This window comes from Bubalus kerabau, chromosome 6, assembly GCF_029407905.1.
Source record: "Bubalus kerabau isolate K-KA32 ecotype Philippines breed swamp buffalo chromosome 6, PCC_UOA_SB_1v2, whole genome shotgun sequence".
In the NCBI taxonomy this organism is placed as follows: Eukaryota; Metazoa; Chordata; class Mammalia; order Artiodactyla; family Bovidae; genus Bubalus; species Bubalus kerabau.
Window position 1 is genome coordinate 33,865,340 of NC_073629.1, and position 19,738 is coordinate 33,885,077.

The window sequence follows — 19,738 nt, forward strand, 5'->3', positions numbered from 1 at the left end:
CTAGAAAGGGTGCAGAGAGAAGGGAGGGAAGGTGGAGGGAATAAACATGTGCAGGTTTGACCAAGGGGCCCAGCCCTGGGACTTCCCCAGGAGGTTGGTTGGCTTGCCCATCACAGCATCTCAAAGTAGCATGACGGAGAAAAACCTCTGACAAATGCCTAGATGCCCTTGTTCTGAGCCCCTGATATTTGTATTTCTTCAGTGGCCTCTCCCCTGCTCAGGAGGAGCTGCAGGGACCTGTGAGCCTGGGTGGTCTATTCACTGACATCTGCGGTCCTTGCTGAGCTTAGACACATCCACCTCCGTGAGCTGGTGGACATGGGTCTGCCCCTGCAATGTAGCCACATTTCAGGCACTGGCGAGCCAGGTTTGAAGCCTCTAAGACAGAGGATGGGACTCTGGGCTGCAGTTCTTCCCCATGGCAACCCCAGGACCCTCAGACCTTCCCAGATACCCTCTGCCTGTCCCATTAACTGTCTTCTCCAAATGGCGGTCAAGCCCTTCTCTTAATAGTCCATAGACCTAGAGCTATTCTCTCCCTGGGTGAACATTCTCTACTCAATTCCACCTCAAGTCCTTGTTCCCCAGGTACAATCTCAGCCTAGAAAGGTCTTCCTTACTGCACTCACTCTTTCCCTAAAAATATGTAGAATGAGGAAACAGGAAGACAAGATGGATCTTGTTTTTAAAATCCTGACCTGATTTTGAAATGGCCAATTTCCTTGTGAAGGTCTCCACCTATCAACTCCCCAACCCTCTACGCATGTGGCCCCGGCTCTGCTGGACACACCACGTGACTGTCACATCCCACCCCCAGAGCGGTGCAGGGGTTCAGCCCCAAAGGAAGCCAGACTTTGCAGAAAGACAACGTTTATTGAGAATCATCTGTCTGAAAACCTCATCTGTGTGTGTGCACGTGTGTTCATGTACGTGTGTGCGTGTGTGTGTGCAGGTGTGTGGGGACAGTGAGGTTCTTGGTCAGCGATGTGGTCAGATGGCTTTGGCCAGCCCCACGAGGTTGTTGGCCCTGTCAAAGACGCTGTAATACTCTCGGATGAAAACATCCCCCAGGATCCATTGCTGGGAACGATTTTCACTCTGGAAGCCACTGGTACAGAAGCCCTGGTCCTGGGAAAGGGAAGGGGGACATGAAGTTGGTTTCAACCCCAGTTGCTGTCTTTCCCTACCCCACCCCCTCAATCACCCTCTCATCTATTATCTCCTTTCACCCTTGAAATCACCTTTGGAGGTAAGCAAACAAGTATCAGATTTGTCTGCTCAACAAATGAAGAAATTGATATTCAGAAATAAAGTGACTGAATCCAAGATCATCTAGTGGGTCTGCTCCCCCCTCACTTGTCCTCCCCAACCCCCCACCCTCCTGCTTTCAGCACCTATGGCCCTGATGACCGTCCCCGCCCAGAGCAGGTCTGGGGACCCCAGGCCTTGACGGTTTGGGGTGCTGAGGTTTAGGTTAAAGCTGAAGCCAGCAGGGCAGTAGGGACAAAGTTTGGGTGCCCACAAAGCCCAGGCTACTAAGAAAAATCCTAATCAAAGCCCAAGGCCCCAGGGCTTAGAAGCCAGCACAGTGGATGGAGATTCCTACAAGTGGCCCCCACCCTCCCTTGGGCCCTGGAGTCTGTCCTTCTGGTTTGCCCTACTTCTCCCAGGATGAGGTTGCCCCCAGGACAGCCTCATCCTATTCCGAAGGGCCGGGTGGTCTAAATGTACAACCTGTTCTGTCCATCTAGACCTTGCCACTTATCACCAACCTGCCGAGTTGCCAAGAGGGAGGAGGAGAGCTGGGTGAAGCCAGGCTCCTCTCTGGAGATGCATACCTGGCTGGTATAGGCGGAGGGGGTCAGTGGGTACATTTTGCCATTGATCTCAAAGACCACAGTGGGCATGTAGCTCAGGTTGTCGCAGTCGATGTCAAACTAAAGAACAGAGGGAGGGAAGTCCTCTTAGAAGGGCCATGGGTGCGATCTGACTGCCAGAGGAAGTCAGAGGAAGTGTGATCTGACTGCCAGAGGAAGTTCCAGGCAGGACCCCTTGCTCTGCACTGGAGCTGAACAGAGAGGAGGATCTGCTATTCAGAGGATCCCAGGGAAGTTCTTGGATCTCAAGGGAGTCGCACTGATGGGGACCACCTGTCATCCAGCCCAGGGACAGACACCAGCTGGAGACAAGGATGGAGACAAGGGGGGGTTGGGCTTGACATTTCCCTCCAAGCCCAGCCAGAGCTCCCAAGGACACTGGGAGCACTTAGCTGACAGGGAGAAAGTGGGGAGACTCATCGGTGGAGTGCATAGCAAAGCTCAGAGAGTCAGGGATGTGTGACCCTCTCTGGGGACAGAAGGTCAGACTGCTGTCACTGTGTGAGACATAGAAGCCCCAATGCCAAGTAGCCAAAGCTAGAAGAGCCAGGTCATCGTGAAGCCCACCCCCCCACCCGCTGCAGGAGAACAGACCCCTCACCATTTCCCTTTGTCATTGCTTCCATGTGCAAAGGGGGTTCCCTCTCTGGAGGTTCTGGGGAAGTGGGGATAAGGGTCTGGCCTCACCTCGCCATACTGGTTCTGTGTGGCTCCAATGGCCTGCTGGATGTTGAGGATGTCGCTGCTGGGCCCGACCAGCTTGGAGGTGCCCGTGTCCAGGATGGCCTGACAGCCACCCTCACAGGCCACAACCACACCGCTGATGGTGATGCTGCAGAGGGGAGAAAGGGTGGCCTTGCAGCGGTCCAGCATCCAGCCCTCCCTCCTTGGACCCCTTCTAGCCTCCTCTGCCAGGAACCTTGGCAGAAAGGAAGCCTAGCCATCCCAGGTCCTTTTCTTTGGGTCCCTTCCTGGAGCCCCCATAACTTCCTGAACTCAGAGAAAAAAAATCCAAATCATTTTCTCCCAACCAGCAGTGGCTAAATGGAGGCCGCCTGACCTTCTCTGGGACAGAAGGGTCAATGAAACAACAAAGTTACATGCACTAAGGGAGAGGGTAGGAGGAGCACCGCACGCTTTGCCCAAAGATCTGGTTTCCAGTTTTCTCCTGCCACGTCCTTGCTGCAGGTTCCCCAACCTTCCTGCACTCAGGCTTCTCATCTGCAAAATGGGTCCATTAGCACCCCTTGACTTCCTTGACTTCCCCAGGGGATGGTCATGAGGTTCAAACTTGATGTTAGTAAATTGCAAAATGAAGATAATCATGGCACCGCTCTACAGGATCTCAGTGAGGAGCAAATGAAGCAGTCACATTCTCGCCCAGCACAATGCCTGGCAGATAGTAGTGCTGGATAAGCACAGTGCCCATGTTAAGCTGCTTCAGTTGTGTCTGACTCTTTACAACCCTGTGGACCGCAGCCCACCATGCTCCTCTGGCTATGGGATTCTCAGGCAAGAGTACTGGAGTGAGTTGTCATTTCCTCTCCAGGGGATCTTTCTGACCCAGAGATAAAACCCACATCTCATGTCTCCTGCAGAGGCAGGTGGATTGTTTATCACTAGCACCACCTGGGAAGCCCCAGATAAGGCTTCCCTGGTAGCTCTGCTGGTAAAGAATCCACCTGCAATGCAGGAGACTCCAGTTTGATTCCTCAGTCTGGAAGATCCTCTGGAGAAGGGATAGACTACACACTCCAGTATTCTTGGGCTTCCCTGGTGGCTCAGATGGTAAAGAATCCACCTGCAATGCGGGAAACCTGGGTTCGATCCCTGGGTTGGGAAGATCCCCTGGAGCAGGGCATGCAACCCACTCCAGTATTCTTGCCTGGAGAATTCCATGGACAGAGGAGCCTGACAGGCTCCAGTCCATGGGGTCGCAAAGAGTTGGGACATGACTGAGCAACTAAGCACAGCACAGCACAATCTTATTAATAAAGTGTAAGTGAATGGTCAGCAATCTCACTATCAAGGACCCTTGGCCTTGGAGCTTCTGATTGAGACTTGGATGGGACGAGCTACTGGGCTGCGCCCTGGATCCCTGCGGCCCCACCCAGGACCGGCCTCCCGCAGGGCAGCGGCTGCCCCTCGCCCACCTGTCCACGGTGAACTGCCAGTACTGCTGCACCGTCACGGGCACCCAGTGCAGGGAGCCTGTGTAGTAGGACGGGTCGATGGCCCCCAGCGTGAGCATGCTTTCCTGGCCATTCCTGAAACCGGGGAGAGGCACGTTAGCGGGCCCTGACACCATGGCTCTGAGAAGAGGTATCCCAGCCCCACACAGGGCAGAGGCGATTCAGACCCCTCCCTGCTCTTCTCCCACCCCCAACTCCCACCTCCACCCCAGAGGCTTCAGATGAGCTCTCCCAGCTCTTCTCCCAGCTGCTCCAGGCTCTTCTCTAATATCTCCTGCATACTGAAAGGAGAACCCTGAACTCCCTCAGAGCCTGCTATAAGCGTCTGAGAATCTCAATGACATGAGTAAATGATTACTGAGGCCTATCACTTTGGAAGGAAAAAAGAGGTTAAAATCCCCTATGCAGAGATAGACTCAAGCTTCTTTTTTTAAAATGCCAGAAATGAAGGTCAAACTCTGGCCCAGTGGACTCCGGCTGCATCCACGACCACGTTGGGGCCTTTAGACAGAGGGTTAGGTGTGCCTGGAGAAAGGGGAGGTGCGCTTAGACGCCGGTGTCCTTGAATTGCAGTGTCCCCGAGAGGCAGCCCCTCCTCAGTCCACGGTCCCTGCCAGGCCACAGAAGGCCGGCCCAGGCCGGGTGCAGCTCCTACCTGTCCATGTAAACCGAGAACAGGTCTTGGGCCACCAGGTGCCTGTTCATCATGTTGTCAAACACGGGTATCGAGTACTCTGAGGCGAGCGAGGGGTAGGCCATCCCTAGGATCCCGTCGAACTCGGCATAGGTGAAGACATCCCCGGGCTCCTGGGTGCTCAGGCCTACTGTCTGCTGGATGTCCACAATGTTGGAGACCTGCAAGAGAGACAGAGTGACCTCCACCAGGGGGCCCTGCGGCCAGAGGGCCCAGAGAGGGCTCAGGTCAAGCCCGTCTTCGCCAGCCCGCCCTCCCCTCTATGGGCAGTATAGTTATGGGCGCTTAAGAGAAACGTTTCCCTTTTCAGCTCTGTGCTGTGGTTTTGAGGGAATGGGTCTGATGAGGCAGGGGGCTGATTGGCAGGGGAAGAGAGGGCACAGGCGGGGGTACAGAGAGCAGTGCTCATGGTGCAGAAATTGAGGGTGAGCTGAAAGAAGGGAGTGAAACAAGGGCTGCTCCAAGGGACCTCTGCCTGCCCGCAGCCCTTCCATTGGCTGCACCCGGGGCGCCTCCTGGGGAAGTGCTGTAGACGCAGCAGGATAGATAGAAAGAACATGCCTGCAGAGTGCATCTGAAAGACCTTGCTGCACATCCTTGCTTTGCCATGAGCTGTGTGACCTTGGACAAGTACTTCTCTGAGCCTTCAGGCTCACAGCAAAAAAGACTCCAACCAGACCCCAGGAAGAACTCAAGGAAGAGCAAGCTGATGAGCACCCAGGGATACTGCTTGATTTTAATTTTAGATGGTGGGTGAAGATGGAAGGAAAGATGCTAACGTGTATTGGGCACTTACTATGTGCCGGCCATTGAATCAAGTACTTTAGGAGGCAAAGAGGGCCGAGAGCAAAGGGAGCCCTTGTCCAGAGGGCACAGATGCTTTCTGACTTGAAAGGAGACGCTGCTCTATGACTTATAAAGTGAAGTCAAATCCAGAGAGGCAGAAACGTGGGTCTGACAGCGCCCACCATCACCTGCTGTGTGACTTCAAGCAAATTATCAGCTCATCTGATCCTTGGATCCCTCGTCTGAACAATGGGGGTGAGACTAGCTTCCTCAAAGGGTTGTTGAAAGAACTAAATTTAAGATGAGATCACAGTGACTATGCCAAAGTTAAATGAAAAAGGGGTTGGGAAGATGGAAACTGGACCCAGAGAAGCCTCTCGGGTGGGAGCTGACATGGGAAGGAAAAGGGGAAGGGAGGAAGGGGCACCCCGCAGCTGCTGCTGGCTAAAATCCCTCTCAGAATCCTCTCCTGGGGGGGCCACCCACAAGGGCAGGACACAAAAAGCCCCTTGGCACCAGCCGTGGCACAGCCCAGAGCCAGGCTGTCTGGGTGGGGTGGTGGCTGGTGGGGAGGGAAAGGGGAGGACCGGCTGGCCCCAGGCTCCACTCACAGTGACGGTGTCGTAGCCCAGGATGCCCTGCATGCTGCCCGTCCCGTAGCGGATAGACAGGGGCTTGCCCAGGTTCTGGAAGGTGGACGACTTTCTCGGGTCGAAGCGCTGGTGGTTTTCTGGAACACAGGCTCAGGGTTAGTGGGACCCAGAGCATCTTCTCTCCACTTGACAGTGCTGCTGCTAAGTTGCTGCTAAGTCGCTTCAGTCGTGTCCGACTCTGTGCGACCCCATAGACGGCAGCCCACCAGGCTCCGCCATCCCTGGGATTCTCCAGGCAAGAGCACTGGAGTGGGTTGCCATTTCCTTCTCCAATGCATGAAAGTGAAAAGTGAAAGTGAAGTCGCTCAGTCGTGTCCGACTCTAGCGACCCCATGGACTGCAGCCTACCAAGCTCCTCTGTCCATGGGACTTTCCAGGCAAGAGTACTGGAGTGGGGTGCCTTTGCCTTCTCTGCTTGACAGTGCTAACAGGGGCTAAATCCTTACCAGCTCTCGTAAGAATATGGTCTCAATACTAACCATTCTCTCTATTGAAAATAAGCAGCCAGTTCTGTCTGGATCCCACAAAGCTCAGTCAAGAAAATTATTCTTTGCTGCTCAATCCACCTCTCTGACCCCCAGTGCTACCTTCATAACGTCCAAACAAAAAGAAAAAAGGAAAGCCCTGTCCATGGTTTCCAGAGACTAGCTTATACCAGCTTTGTAATTTCCAACAAGACTCTTTGCTTCTCTCAACCTTGGTTTCCTCACCTGGTGAATAAGGATAAAAACAGCACCGATCTCCCAAGATGGTTGGAGAAATAAGTTACTTATATATATTTAATGTTTTCTCAGTACCTCTCATTTTATTCTCTTAGAACCGACTGGCATGTCGTGGCCTGTTTTATAGAAAGAAAAACTGAACACCCAGGAGGGTAAGGTGTCTGCCTTGACTCCTAACAGAGCCAAAAATATAAAACAAAGTTCCCCCATTTCTAACTGGTGCTTTATACATCAGATCTGTGATTTGCACATCTACCCAGGCTGCGGCCAGTGGGAGGGTTGAGCAAGGAGGTAGGACACAACCCGGAGTCTGGAAATGTCCAAGCCAGCTCTCCCCACAACACACAGACACATCCCACCCCAAGCCTGGCCACCCTGACCACGATTGGCAGAGCGGAGGGCTGGGCGGGGCCGGGGGTGTCACTCACTGCAGGCATTGCTCTTGCAGTAGATAGAGGGTACCCAGAAGTCAGAGGAGCCGGTGTCAAACAGCACGGTGAACTCCTGGGGCGGGGTCCCGAGGTAGATCTTCCCAAAGTACTGACTCTGAGGACAGACAGCACCGAGTCAGGCTGGGAGCACCACGTGCAGGATTAGGGAGCGTTGATGCCCAGCCCGGCGCCTGTTCGGTTCTGTAGGCTCCGTGATTTCTGTCGCAAACACTGCAACCCCTGCTGGAATCACCCCCAGAGCAGACACTAGAGCAAAATGTAAGCCCTGCCTGGTAGGGAGCCTGGGCCACCTGCCAGGGACAGGGACGCAGAGGTGGGACACCAGCCAGGTACAGACCCCAGACCCAAGGTGCCTCAGTCACACCTCCTTCCGGCTCTCTCTGTGTGTCAAAACTGGGGCTCAGGTCGGGGTGGGGATGACCTAGATAAGGAAACGAGGGCACCTAAGAGAAAAAGGGTGGGTTGTTTACTGAGTGACAGATGAGAGAGACAGGCTCCAGAAAAGAAGAGGGCATAGGGGATGCTCATGTCACATCCCGGGCAGCTGACAGTGGGCACCAGCTGCACCCTCCCTGCCCCAGAAACCTAAGATGTGGGTTCCTTGGACCTGGAAAGTCAGGTGTGAGGCTGGATCTGGGCGCAGACCATGTGTCCCCAAGGGATGCTGTCTGCGGGCTGGTCATCTGGGCTCAGACCCTTGAAGGTGGGAGGACCAGTTTTGCAGGGCCTGCTGCTTCCTGAGAGCTACTGAGGGATGGGAGACAGCCTCACACACCCCCACAGGGCTCTCTGGTTCCTGAAAGAGGGAAAGGGGGGGCGGGGTGTCCATCACGCTGTGTGGGGATCATTACTGGAAGGCTGGCAGAACCACTCACATCCAGGTAGTTGGTCAGGGGCACGCTGGCCACCTCCCCGAAGCCGGAGTACTTGCTGCTGACGCCATACTGCTGTTTCTGCAGGAAGTCCTCCAGAAGCCCATGCTCCTTCAGCGCCTTCCTCAGAGACTTGCCTTTGTACAGAGGGATCCTGAGGAGAGGGGAAGAATTAGTGATGAGGTGGGCATCTCCCCAGGGCTGCCCAGCCTCAGAGGAGCCCAGAGGCTCTGGGCTCCATAAGTTACTTCTCCATTTTTGTATCATTACCTAAAGTAAAAATTGTGTATTACATTAGCCCATGCTGGCCGTTACCAGCTGCAATGCACTCTGATATTTCTAACTCCTTTCTCTTTTTTAATGCTGGTGGAGACTCAATCAATGTATTTTATAAGCCACTTATAGGCTTCCCTGGTGCCTGGGCTTCCATGGTGGCTCAGACAGTAAGGAATCTGCCTGCAATGTAGGAGACCCAGGTTTGATCCCTGGGTCAGGAAGATCCTCTGGAGAAAGAAATGGCAACTCACTTCAGTATTCTTGCCTGGAGAATTCTGTGGACAGAGGAGCCTTGACAGGCTACAGTCCATGGGGCTGCAAAGAGTCAGACACGACTGAGCAACTAACACACACAATGAGTTTGCAGCTCCGCGGTTTGAAAGACACTCAGCATATTCTCATTCAGTCTCCAATTCTTGCTGTGGACATACTATGTGCCAGGCACCATATGGGGTACCGGGGACACATGAAAAAGGTTGTCTCTACCCTCCAGGAGCATACTGTGTGGGGAAGAAAATGGTGTCCCCCACACTCTGGAAAAAGCTATGACTATGCTCCCACCCTTGGCCAACCCCTGTTCTGCGCTCTCTGGGCAGCCTAACACGGGTGGAATTTCTTCAGACTGTTTCAGCACAGAGCATGGTCCCCAGTGAACATGATTAGAGTTTAGATGATAGATGATGGAGGCAGATCAGCAGGAAGAGAATCAAGAAGGAAAACAGCAGAAGCTGGTTGGAGACTCAGTCTCCGGCAGCTGGTGGCTGGTTGAGGCCCTCTGAGCTTCAACTGTTGTGCAAAATGGATTATCTCTTCCTTTCCAGCTACTCTCGGGCACTGCTGTGGACGAACTGAGTGACTTAACCTCTCCAGCTCTTAGTTTCCTCTCCTGCAGAGTGGAAGACTAGAGCATGATCGTTCCCAATGTCACCCAGCTCTGAGTCACGTGGTCCTCCTTCTTGGGGCTGTTTTAAGGACAACTGGAGCCTACAGGTGTGAAAGAGCTTTGAGAGTAATAAAGGGGCAGCAGGTTTAAGACTCATAAAGAAAATGGGTTTTCTCACGTTGTTCACATCTCAAATGGATCCCATATGGAATGCCTCGTATATTAATGACAGTCTCTCCTCTGGTGCCTCCCGCCCCCGGCCCTCATGTGTGACTTTGGCTGGGACCTGATCTATTAATAGAAATGAAAGGTTCTCCAGACATTTCTCAGCCTTTGTCTCTGATGACAGAAAAGGACTTCAGCCTGAAAGGAAGGAGGTTGGGCTGAGCTCCTGGGAGCAAGCCCACAGCTGTCCTTTCCCGTGTCCCCATGTCTTTCTGCTTGTTCCAACTCTGGTTCCCAGTCGGCTCAGGATCCACAGGCTGAGTGCCTGGTGACTCTCACAGTAGTAGCTGCGACTCTGCTGATCTGTCCTGTCTTGGCACAGGACCCACAAAGCCACCCTCAAGGCAACGAGGCTCGAAGGCAGTCTACTGCCCCATGCTAAGAACCAGGAATGCAGCCCTAAATGTTTGCAGCTCCAGCCACCACAGAAACCTCCACCCCACTTCTGCCTCCAGATGCCATGCTGAGCGGGCCAAGTGCCTGGCACTTGAAAGAATTTCACTTTTAAGACCGCCACCTGCAGCCCCCACTGGTGAAAGGCACCGGACCCCTTTTTAGGGACCCTGCTTCCCAGGGATGGATTCAGATTTCCCTGGGCTCGGGCCTTGACAGAGTTCGAACCTGGAAACCAGAGGTAGGTGTGGTGTCATGGCAAGAGTGCCAGTCCAGGGGACTTCCCTGGTGGTGCAATGGTTAAGAACCCATGCTTCCGCTGAAGTGGGCACGGGTTCAATCCCTGGCTAGGGCACTAAAAGCTCAGATGCTGCACGGTGTAGCCAAAAAAAAAAAAAGTGCCAGTCCACCTAGAATCAAGTCTGGCTCCTTCATATCTAACCACAATGCCTTGGACAGCTCAAGGACCCTTCCTGAACAGCAGTTTCCTCACCTGCGAAATGCAAAAAATATTATCTACCTAATCCCTGAGGCTTAGTGAGAGTATAGGTAAAGCCCTAGTTAAGCGTCTGGCATCTAGTAGCAACCACTCAATAAACCAGTTATAATTTGGGGAGGAGAACCTGGAAACTTCACCCACAAAGGATGTGGCACAACAGAGAACTCTAACAGATGCACACATAACTCTTAAAATGTGCCAGGCACTCTTCAGAGCCTTTTATAAATACTAACTCATATACCCCTTATGAGGGCTTCCCTGGCGCATTGGGTAAAGAATCTGCCTGCCAATGCAGGAGACTCGAGTTTGATTCCTGGGTAGAGAAGATCCCCTGGAGAACTGAATGGCAACCCACTCCAATTTTTGCCTGGAGAATCCCATGGACAGAGGAGCCTGGTGGGCTGCAGTCCATGGGATCGCAGAGTCAGACATGACTTAGCGACTAAACAGCAACAATTTACCCCTCAGGATAACCCTATGAGATGGATACTTCTGTCATCCTAAATTTACAAGTTTGCCTTACATTCATGATGAAGCTGAGGATCAGGCAGTTTGACTGCAGAAGCTGTGTGCTTAATTCCCACACAGCCCATCTGACCCCCTGTTCTTGTTCACCACACCCTGAAGAATAGGGGAACGCTTTAGAGGAAAAGGCCCCAACATAAAAGGCAAAACTGACTGATAACGATTATCCCAGGAACCTGCAGCATTTCCTCAAGGTCTCCCGAGGGGAGCCGATGGCTGGAAGACGAGGGAGACCCACCCAGAGCAGATGCATGCGATGCCCACCCCCTCCCCTGGGGCCTGACACTCACCTGGTGATCTCAGCGCCCTGGGAGAGAGCGAAGACAGCAAGTAGCACCACGAGACACCTCATCTTGGATCTGGGCCCAGCCGCTGCTGTAGCCAGGGCCCACTCGCACAGCTTTTATAGAAGGTGCGGGGCTCCCTCTGGCTGGGAGCCCAAGCTGAAGAGATAGCCCCTAAATTCGGGCCACTCCACAAACACATTAAGATAGCACCCAGACTACACAACACCCACTCTGATAAGGGCCACGGGTTCCACCACCCCAGGGACTTCAAAGTTGAAGGGTACGCATGCCTGATCTTCAGACTAGGAAATGTCATGCAAGCCTCCCTGACCTGATTTCCCCTTTCAAACAGGACTTCTTGAGCTAACACAGGTGGGGCCACCGCCAAAGCCCTATCTCATGTCCCACCTTGTGGTCAGTAAAGAGGCCTGTTCTCAATGGGCCCCTTCCAGCCCTCGATGCCTCCCTTTCCTGGGCCTGACTTCACAGGAGTCCCAACCTTCCCTGTCCAGGGGTCTCCCAGCCAAGGTTTCCAGAAGCCACTCAGTCCACTGCCCAAGGGGCATCTGACGCCAAGGGTGCTTGTTCAGTCTGTCACCTCCATCTAAGAGAGATGCAGGGGCTTCCTTGGTGATCCAGTGGTTAAGTCTCCATGCTTCCAATGTGGGGCGAGGGGGGTAGGGGGCGCAGGTTCGATCCCTGGTCAGGGAACAAAAATCCTGCATCCTGCATGCTGTGTGACATGGTCAAAAAAATAAAAATAAAAAAATTTTTAAAGCTCCAAAAAATAAGAGAGATGCAGGCCCAAGACCCCTGCTCCCTGCAAGGCTGTGGCCCTTGGTTCCATGTTAGAAGGATGTTGGGAGGGGAGGGGTAGATGCCAGATCCCATGAGCCACTGGGAGGCCTGGGGAAGGTGGGCGGAGAGGGCAGATGTGTGCCACACACAGAGGAAAAGGAGGAAGCTACGACATGATGGTCAGGTTTGGGGGATGGGTTAGGCGTCTGAGCCACACACAGAGGACCTGGAAGAGTCTCTCAGGGGCACACGTGCACGGGCTTGTGACAAGTAGAGGGTCCCAAGGTCCAGGCCAGACATGCTCTCAGGCCTGGAGCCTGGGAGAAAACCAGGGCTAAAGGGAAAATAAAGACACAACCACAAAAGTGGAGATCACATCCCAGGTATGAAGGGAGACTAGGAACTGGAAGATCAGGTTCAAGTCAGGTTAAGGCAGGGGCTTTAGGACCATGGATGTGAGGGAGACTGAGGTGCCAGCCACCCACACTCTGCAGGACAGAGGTCTACAAAGTGAGGTAGGCCTGATGAGGTGGAAGATGGGGGCATGGACCTGGAGCAGAGAGGACAGGCTGGGCAGTAGAGAGGTGGACCCTGGACACAGGGAGGTGAGGTGGTGGGGGACTCTGAGAGGGACAGATCCAGGAGTTTATGTATTTGACTTGCAAAGGCCTCAAGAGGCCAGTCGACAGGGGACCTGTGTATTTCATGACAGGCCTTAGGAAGACAAACAGGGAAAGGTTGAAAGCAGGAGGAGAAGGAGGCAGCAGAGGATGAGATGGTTGGATGGCATCATCAACTCAATGGACATGAGTTTGAGCAAACTCTGGGAGATGGTGAAGGACAGGGAAGCCTGGTGTGCTGCAGTCCATGGGGCCACAAAGAGTCAGACACGACTTAGCAACTGAACAACAAACAACAGGAGGGCAAGCATACCCCATCCTGGCCATGGCAGTGCTCCACCCCTCTGTCCTTTCCCAGCAGGCCAGGACGTTGCTGCTTCCCAGGCCCCAGGAAGCAGCCATGGGCACATTCAGTATTCCAAAAACACCCTACCAGCATCATCACGGCACCCTCCCTTTCCAAAAGCCAGGGAAGTAGAGAGAAAATAACACCACCAAATGGTACAGCGTGTTCCTTGTTTCCTTCCCTGAGGAGGCTGTCCTGTCAGACCAGGGCCAGCATGTCCTCTCTCAGCGGCCCTGCATCCAATCGATGCTTCCCCCCACACATCAACACCCAGCATGACCCTTGATGGGCTTCCCTGATGGCTCAGGTGATAAAGAATCCGCCTGCAATGCAGGAGACCTGGGTTCGATCCCTGGGTTGGGAAGATCCCCTGGAGGGGTAATGGCAACTCACTCCGGTATTCTTGCCTGGAGAATCCCATGGACAGAGGAGTCTTTGGGGTCGCAAAGAGTCAGACATGACTGAGCAACTAAGCACAGCACAGCATTGACACATGGTGGATGCTCAATAAATGCTTGGTTGAGCATTTATTGGACAATTGATCTTGCCACCACTTAAGGAATAAATAGATGGTCGTATCTTTATCATGTCCTCAGATGAGGAGATGGAGGCTCGGAGAGGTTAGAGTTCTTGCTCATAAGGAAAAAGAGCTTGAACATAAAAAAAGTCCTGTCACAAGACTCCTGGTCTGATGTGCTATAGCTTACCACAGGGCCTGACAAGTTATGGGGGCAAGAGGGGGGTGGGTCATGAGTTTACAATGTCAAGTCTGGGGCAGCACTGCTTCAAGCTCACTGCTCGCAACCTCTGGACATCCCTTGGGATAGTCATACTTATGAGCAGCGGGCCCATCTGTAGCATCTGGGGCTGGGACCTGTGGGTGTCAGCACATGAGGCAGGAGTGCGGTACCCCACCCCCCCAACATCTCCCCCCCCACCAGCTCCACGTTACCAGTGGCCCAGCATGACCCAGCAGCAAACACTCCTGGACAATAAGCCTAGAAACTCAGGCTCAGCCCCCTCCGCCCTGGAAGGTGACCCTCAAAGCCAAGAACCAAAGCACTGGTTTTTCCGTGTTTATTCACAAGATTGGGATCATTCTAACAGCATTCAAGTGCACGCTATCAGGAAGGCTGCCTCAGACTGCACAGGATGTTAGGACTGTTAGGACTGCTAATCCCTGGGAAGCAGGCCAAACACTTCAAAAAGCTTTTTGAAAAGCCACGATAAGATTTCATCAGTGGTTACCCAGAGCCAGGTGGGGACAACTCCCCTTGGTCTAGATTCCGTGTGTCGGGGAACTAACCCACAAAAGTGGCTCAAACGAAATCAGGGCCCAGGAACAGCCACTCCAGGGTACCCAACATTGTGACCTCCACTCAGACGTGAGCAGCAACAAGGTCAAACATGCACCCTTCCCTGAGCATCTCCTATGAGCTCACACTGTGTGGAGATGGGGAGCTTATTTCATCTCCACCTCCAGGGAGCCCACAGTCAAGTGGGGGAAAGATTGGTTCTGGTTGGTGACCCTGCTGTGATCCAAAGAACCAGGCACCTCTTCTACCAGCATCGGTTTGCAGGGGAGCATGGTTTCTGGAAAGTATGTGTGGGACAATCCTGGGCTTGAACCCTAGCCATGTGGTGGTGTGACCTTGAGTGAATCCCTTTACTTCTCAATGCCTCAGTTTCTTCTTCTGTAGCCTAGAGACAATGACACTGAGAGGGTCATGTGAGGGTCAAAGATAAGAGTCTAGTGCTGCTATTAGGTAGGCTTCCTACAAATGGGAGGCATAAACGACTGAGGTTGTGTGACCTTGAACATCTCAGTCATTCCCCAGCCTCAATTCTTCGTCTGTGAAATATGGGCTTCATAAGCTCACAGAGCCAGTCTCAATCTCTGCTGTGTCCAAAACAGCAGTTCTTTTTCCTGCTCTAGGAGTCAACTGAATTTCTGCACTGTGCCCCCAGCCCTCCAGACTAAGGGGCCAGTTAACCTCAGCCGTTTTTGCAGCGCCCCGCAGGTGTGCTTTGATGCACATGACTCTCCAGCTGGTCAAGTTTGCAAGGGGTAGGGGGTGCGTGGCGGTCTTCCTTTGTCTCTACCTGGGTTCCTGTTGCCTCCATATCTCACCTGAGCCAACCCAGTTTTCTAGAAGTCGCCACGGTCATATTCCCCCAGACAAATCACATGGACCCTCCACCCTGACCTTGCCTTCTCCCTGCACCACCACCAAGAAGCAGGATCTGGGTCCCCACCACTCAGAATCTGCCTGCGTCCCCTGCCTCTGCTTCTACATCCTCTGAGGGGCCTCAGGTCCTTCCAGGGCTTCAGGAGAAACGTCCTGCTCTGCCAGTCCCTTCTGCTTTCTGCCCTGCCCACATCTTCCCTAAGGCAAACAGAGGCAGAGCTGGCTTTTCCTTTCCTGAGGAAAAGAGAAAAGAGAAAATGGGAGGATTTTTTAAAAATAATAGATCAGTACCTCAAAATATTATTCAAAATATGATTCTTGGGGGTGCATCCTCTTAGTTTGACCACATGACCCTCCCAGCACCAAAACCCTATAGTTCAGCAAAGATGACCACATTACATCCACACTCAACAAGCCTCGGGCTGAAGAAGGTGAGAGGAGTCCAGGGGTCTTTAATGCAGGACAGAGGAACTGCAACAGCTCACCGGAGTGCGATCTCAGAAAGCCGGAAACCTGGAAAACATGTTGAAAAATACTGCTGGCACATGTGGAAGTCCCCACCCTTGTCCCCTCCTGACCACAAAGGGATCCCTGTGAGTGACATACTGGCCAGTCCTCCAGTCTTGGTCAGCAGAAATCTGGGAGAGACCAGCTCCCAGACTCCAAACCCATACCTCTGTTTGTTCTGCATCAAGTGACCTGAGCCCTAGGAATGTCTGCCCAACACATCACAGAATTGCTGGGTCCTCTCATGAGAACACTGGGGCTGGGGACCTGGCCCCCGCACACACAGGAGAGCACATTGTGAGTTATGGAAAAATGCAATGGGGAAGCCCATTCCAGCTTCCTGAATAGAATGGGAGAGAGGGAGGGGTAAAAGTGACCTCCCCCAACTCCAATGCAGGACTCAGGGTCCCCAGCAAACCAAGTCTCTGGATCACTGGGTCATGCATCTTAAGGTCATGTTTTGCTTTATAAACACAATTTTAAGGAATCACCAAATAGTTGAGAAAGAGGATTTGATCAACATTAAGTAATAGTTTTGTATTGATGTCAATTTCTGGCTTCAACACTTGTTTTTTTACGTGTTGTTTAGTTGCAGGAATTCTTTGCATATTCTGGATGTTAACCCCTTATTAGGTATTTGGTTTGCAAATATTTTCTCCCATTCAGCGGATTGCAGTTTCACTCTGTTGATGTGTCCTTTGATATACAAATGTTTTTTGTTTGTTTCGCTGTAATCTAATTTGTTTCTTTGCTTGTACTTTTGGCATCAAATGCAAGAAATCATTGCCAAATCCAATGTCATGAAGCTTTTGAAGTTGAAGTTTTGGATTGAGTTCTCCTCCCCAACTATTTAGTGATTCTTTAAAACTCTATTTATAATGCAGACATTCATGATCTCAAGATGTATGACAGAGAGATTCTGTTTTGTTGTCCTGCAGTGGCTCATGTTCTCCACAGCCAACTTCTCTGCCCCCTTTTAGCCCTGGTTTGTCCCATCATGTTGTGCAGGCATCTTGTGAAAGTGGAGGAATCGTTGGGAGGGGCCTGACTTCTACCAGAGAATCTTCTCATCCCTTTCTTCTTGTCTTCCCCCTACTTTTCCTCCTCTTTTCAACTCCCTACTTGAAAAGCAACCCCACGTGGGATTTAGAAGCGACCTGCCAGCCCCTCTTCCCCAAACCCCAGCTCAATAGCTTCCCAGAGTGGGGCTCTGGGTATTGAGTAGCATGCTCTATTGCTGTTTGGTTTCTAACTTCTTTCTTCTGAATGTGCTGAATGTCAAATTTATGACTGTGGAATTTATCTGAAGAGGTCTTTGGATTGTCTCAGTCTTTAAAATCTTTTTATTTAGAAAGAAAGTGAAGTCGTTCAGTCATGTCCGACTCTTTGCTACCCTATGGACTATAGCCCATCAGGCTCCTCTGTCCATGGGATTTTCCGGGCAAGAATACTGGAGTGGGTTGCCATTTCCTTCTCCAGGGGATCTTCCCAACCCAGGGATGGAATCCAGGTCTCCTGCATTGCAGGTGGATGCTTTAACCTCTGAGCCACCAGGGAAGCTCAGAGGTTTTTTTTTTTAGAAATAATTTAGAAATAAATTGTACAGAAATAGTACAAAGAATTCCTGATACCCTCAACTCAGATATCGAAAATGTTGAAATCTGACCATACATGCTTTATTTTCTCTTACATGGTGTACTTAGAGAGGTCAGATTCATAAAGACAGAAAGCAGAATGGTGGTTGTCAGGGCCTGGGGGGAGGAAGGAAATGGGGCATAATTGTTTAATGGGTATAGATTTTTCAGTTTTGCAAGATGAAAATAGGTCTGGAGATGGAGGTAATGATGGCTGCACAGAATGCAAATGTACTTAATGCCACTGAACTGTACACTTAAAATGATTAGCATGCTAAATTTATGGTATGTGCTTCTTAGTATTTAATCACTAAGTCATGTTCGACTTTTTTGTGACCCCATGGACTATAGTCTGCCACGCACCTCTGTTCATGGGATTTCCCAGGAAGGAATACTGCAGTGGGTTGCCATTTCCTCCTCTAGGGGATCTTCCCCACCCAGGGATTGAACACGAGTCTCCTGCATTGGCAGGGGGATTCTTTACCACTGAGCCACCAGGGAAGCCCCTTAGTGGACAGTAGGCATTAAAAAAACATAAGCCCTTATTATTAATATTTTTCTCCTTTCTTCTAATCACCACCAAAAACATACAGAGTGGATATCTTTACCCATATTTTATAAATGAGAAAAATGAAGCTTAACAAAGTTGTCACTTACCCAGCTCCCAAATCAGAATAGGATACTGCCAGGATTTCAATCCAGGACCAGTTTGACTCCAAAACCCGTGATCTTTCCATTCCACCCTGCTTGGGTCTCATTTAATGGATGAGAAACCTGAGGATTGGTGACACTGAGCACTAGGAGAAAGCTCAGATGCCCACAGGGGCCAGGCAGGTAATGGAGAAATCATCTGCCAAAGATTCTACCAGAGAATCTTCGCTTTAACTAAATTATGGGTGAAGCAAGTCATATGATATGCGCCTATATGGTACTGGAGACTGTGTTTCTAATTCTAATTTTTAAAGTAAATATCAAAAAATAGAAATACACAGTTAATTTAATTGCCTTCCAAAAATTTTAAGCATAACGCAGCCAGCACTGTGTAGATCAAACAAATTATTTTCAGATCAGATGTAAACCCCAGTCACCCGGTGGCCACCCTAAGAAAGGTGTGGTGGAGACCTCGACACAGGTGTGGCGAGTTCAGATGTGTCTAAACAACCCTCTACAGCTGAATACCACACCCTCCAGTTAGTGCCACTGTGGGAACCGAATTCCAGGATGCCAGGATTCATCATTTTCTAAGAGGTATAAGAAATGTAGGGGCTTCCCACATTCTCAAATGGTAAAGAATCTGCCTGCAATGCAGGAGTTGCATCCCTGGGTCTGAAAGACTCCCTGGAGAAGGAAATGGCAGCCCACTCCAGTATTCTTTCCTGAAAAATCTCATGGACAGAGGAGCCTGGCAGGTTTCAGCCCACGGGGTTGCAAAGAATCGGACATGACTGACGGACTAACACTTGCACTTTAACACTTTGATAGGAAATGTGGGTTTGGGGGAAATATACCAAATTTTAAATACAAGTCACTTTATTTACACTGTGCAGACAAAATAAGACAGGTCTGCAGGCAAGCCCACATCGTCGGCCTCCAGTGAGCCTCCTCACTTTCAGGCAGAGCCCAGACTCAAAAGAAATCCTAACTCCTAGGCTGTGATGGAACCAACCTGTGGTTTTCCCAGCCCAGAACTGGAGCGGGAGGCACAGAGGAGAAAGGATGGGCTGAGTGAAGGCAGTGCAGGATGCCCAAGCCTGACAGAACCCGCCTGAAGAGGCAGGTCTACAGACAACCTGACTTCATGGCTCATTTTTCCTTCCCTCAGTCAGGTCTTTGCCTGAAGCTACACCGGAAGACCTGTGGCAGCCGGTCGTCAAGGGGAGAACTGCATGACAGCCGGCCACGCTAATTAAAGGGGATTTTTTTCCTCCCAGATGAATGTGTGTTTAAAATATCAAATATTAATCACTGGCAACATTAATTTATAATAATGCTTGTCTCCCTTTCAGCTTCCAAACCGACATCTGGCGTGACTGCTTTGAAACTGACACCCGCTCCATCGCGGGAATTATAAATAGCCTGGGTTAAAATCTTCACCTTGAACCAAACAGGCTGACTCCACGCGGTGGTTTATGGAATGAAGGGGGCTGCCTTGGGCACTAAAGTCCTGGGTGGGTCTATTTGGGATGGTGTTTAAAACATTTAAAAAAAATTAAAAAGACACCAGAGGTGTACTGGGAGGGAGGGTTCTAGAGTGGCTCTGATGGCTGCCTCCCTGGAGGAGGTCAGCCTGCCTCCCACCTAGCCCATT

General features: G+C 51.5%; 1 protein-coding gene across 1 annotated transcript; it reads right to left on the reverse strand.

The window, feature by feature from the left end:
* Nucleotides 1–807: 807 nt before the first annotated feature.
* LOC129656417 (chymosin) lies at nt 808–11,401 on the reverse strand. The gene is made up of 10 exons (XM_055587096.1): nt 11,340–11,401; nt 8,982–9,024; nt 8,252–8,518; nt 7,353–7,470; nt 6,161–6,279; nt 4,725–4,924; nt 4,031–4,144; nt 2,565–2,709; nt 1,839–1,937; nt 808–1,128 (listed from the first exon to the last, which is right to left on the reverse strand). The coding sequence occupies exons 1-10, from the start codon at nt 11,399–11,401 to the stop codon at nt 991–993; spliced, it is 1,305 nt and encodes a 434-aa protein (XP_055443071.1). The 3' UTR covers nt 808–990.
* Between the last annotated feature and the right edge of the window lie 8,337 nt (nt 11,402–19,738).

Excerpts from the sequence above, each read along its gene's own strand:
- LOC129656417 (XM_055587096.1), bottom strand. The coding sequence starts at position 11,401 with ATGAGGTGTCTCGTGGTGCTACTTGCTGTCTTCGCTCTCTCCCAGGGC. Across the intron at positions 2,710-4,030 it reads TGGCAGTTCACCGTGGACAG|CATCACCATCAGCGGTGTGG; the intron begins GTGGGCGAGGGG and ends TCCCCTCTGCAG. Across the intron at positions 1,129-1,838 it reads CCTCCGCCTATACCAGCCAG|GACCAGGGCTTCTGTACCAG; the intron begins GTATGCATCTCC and ends TCCCTTTCCCAG.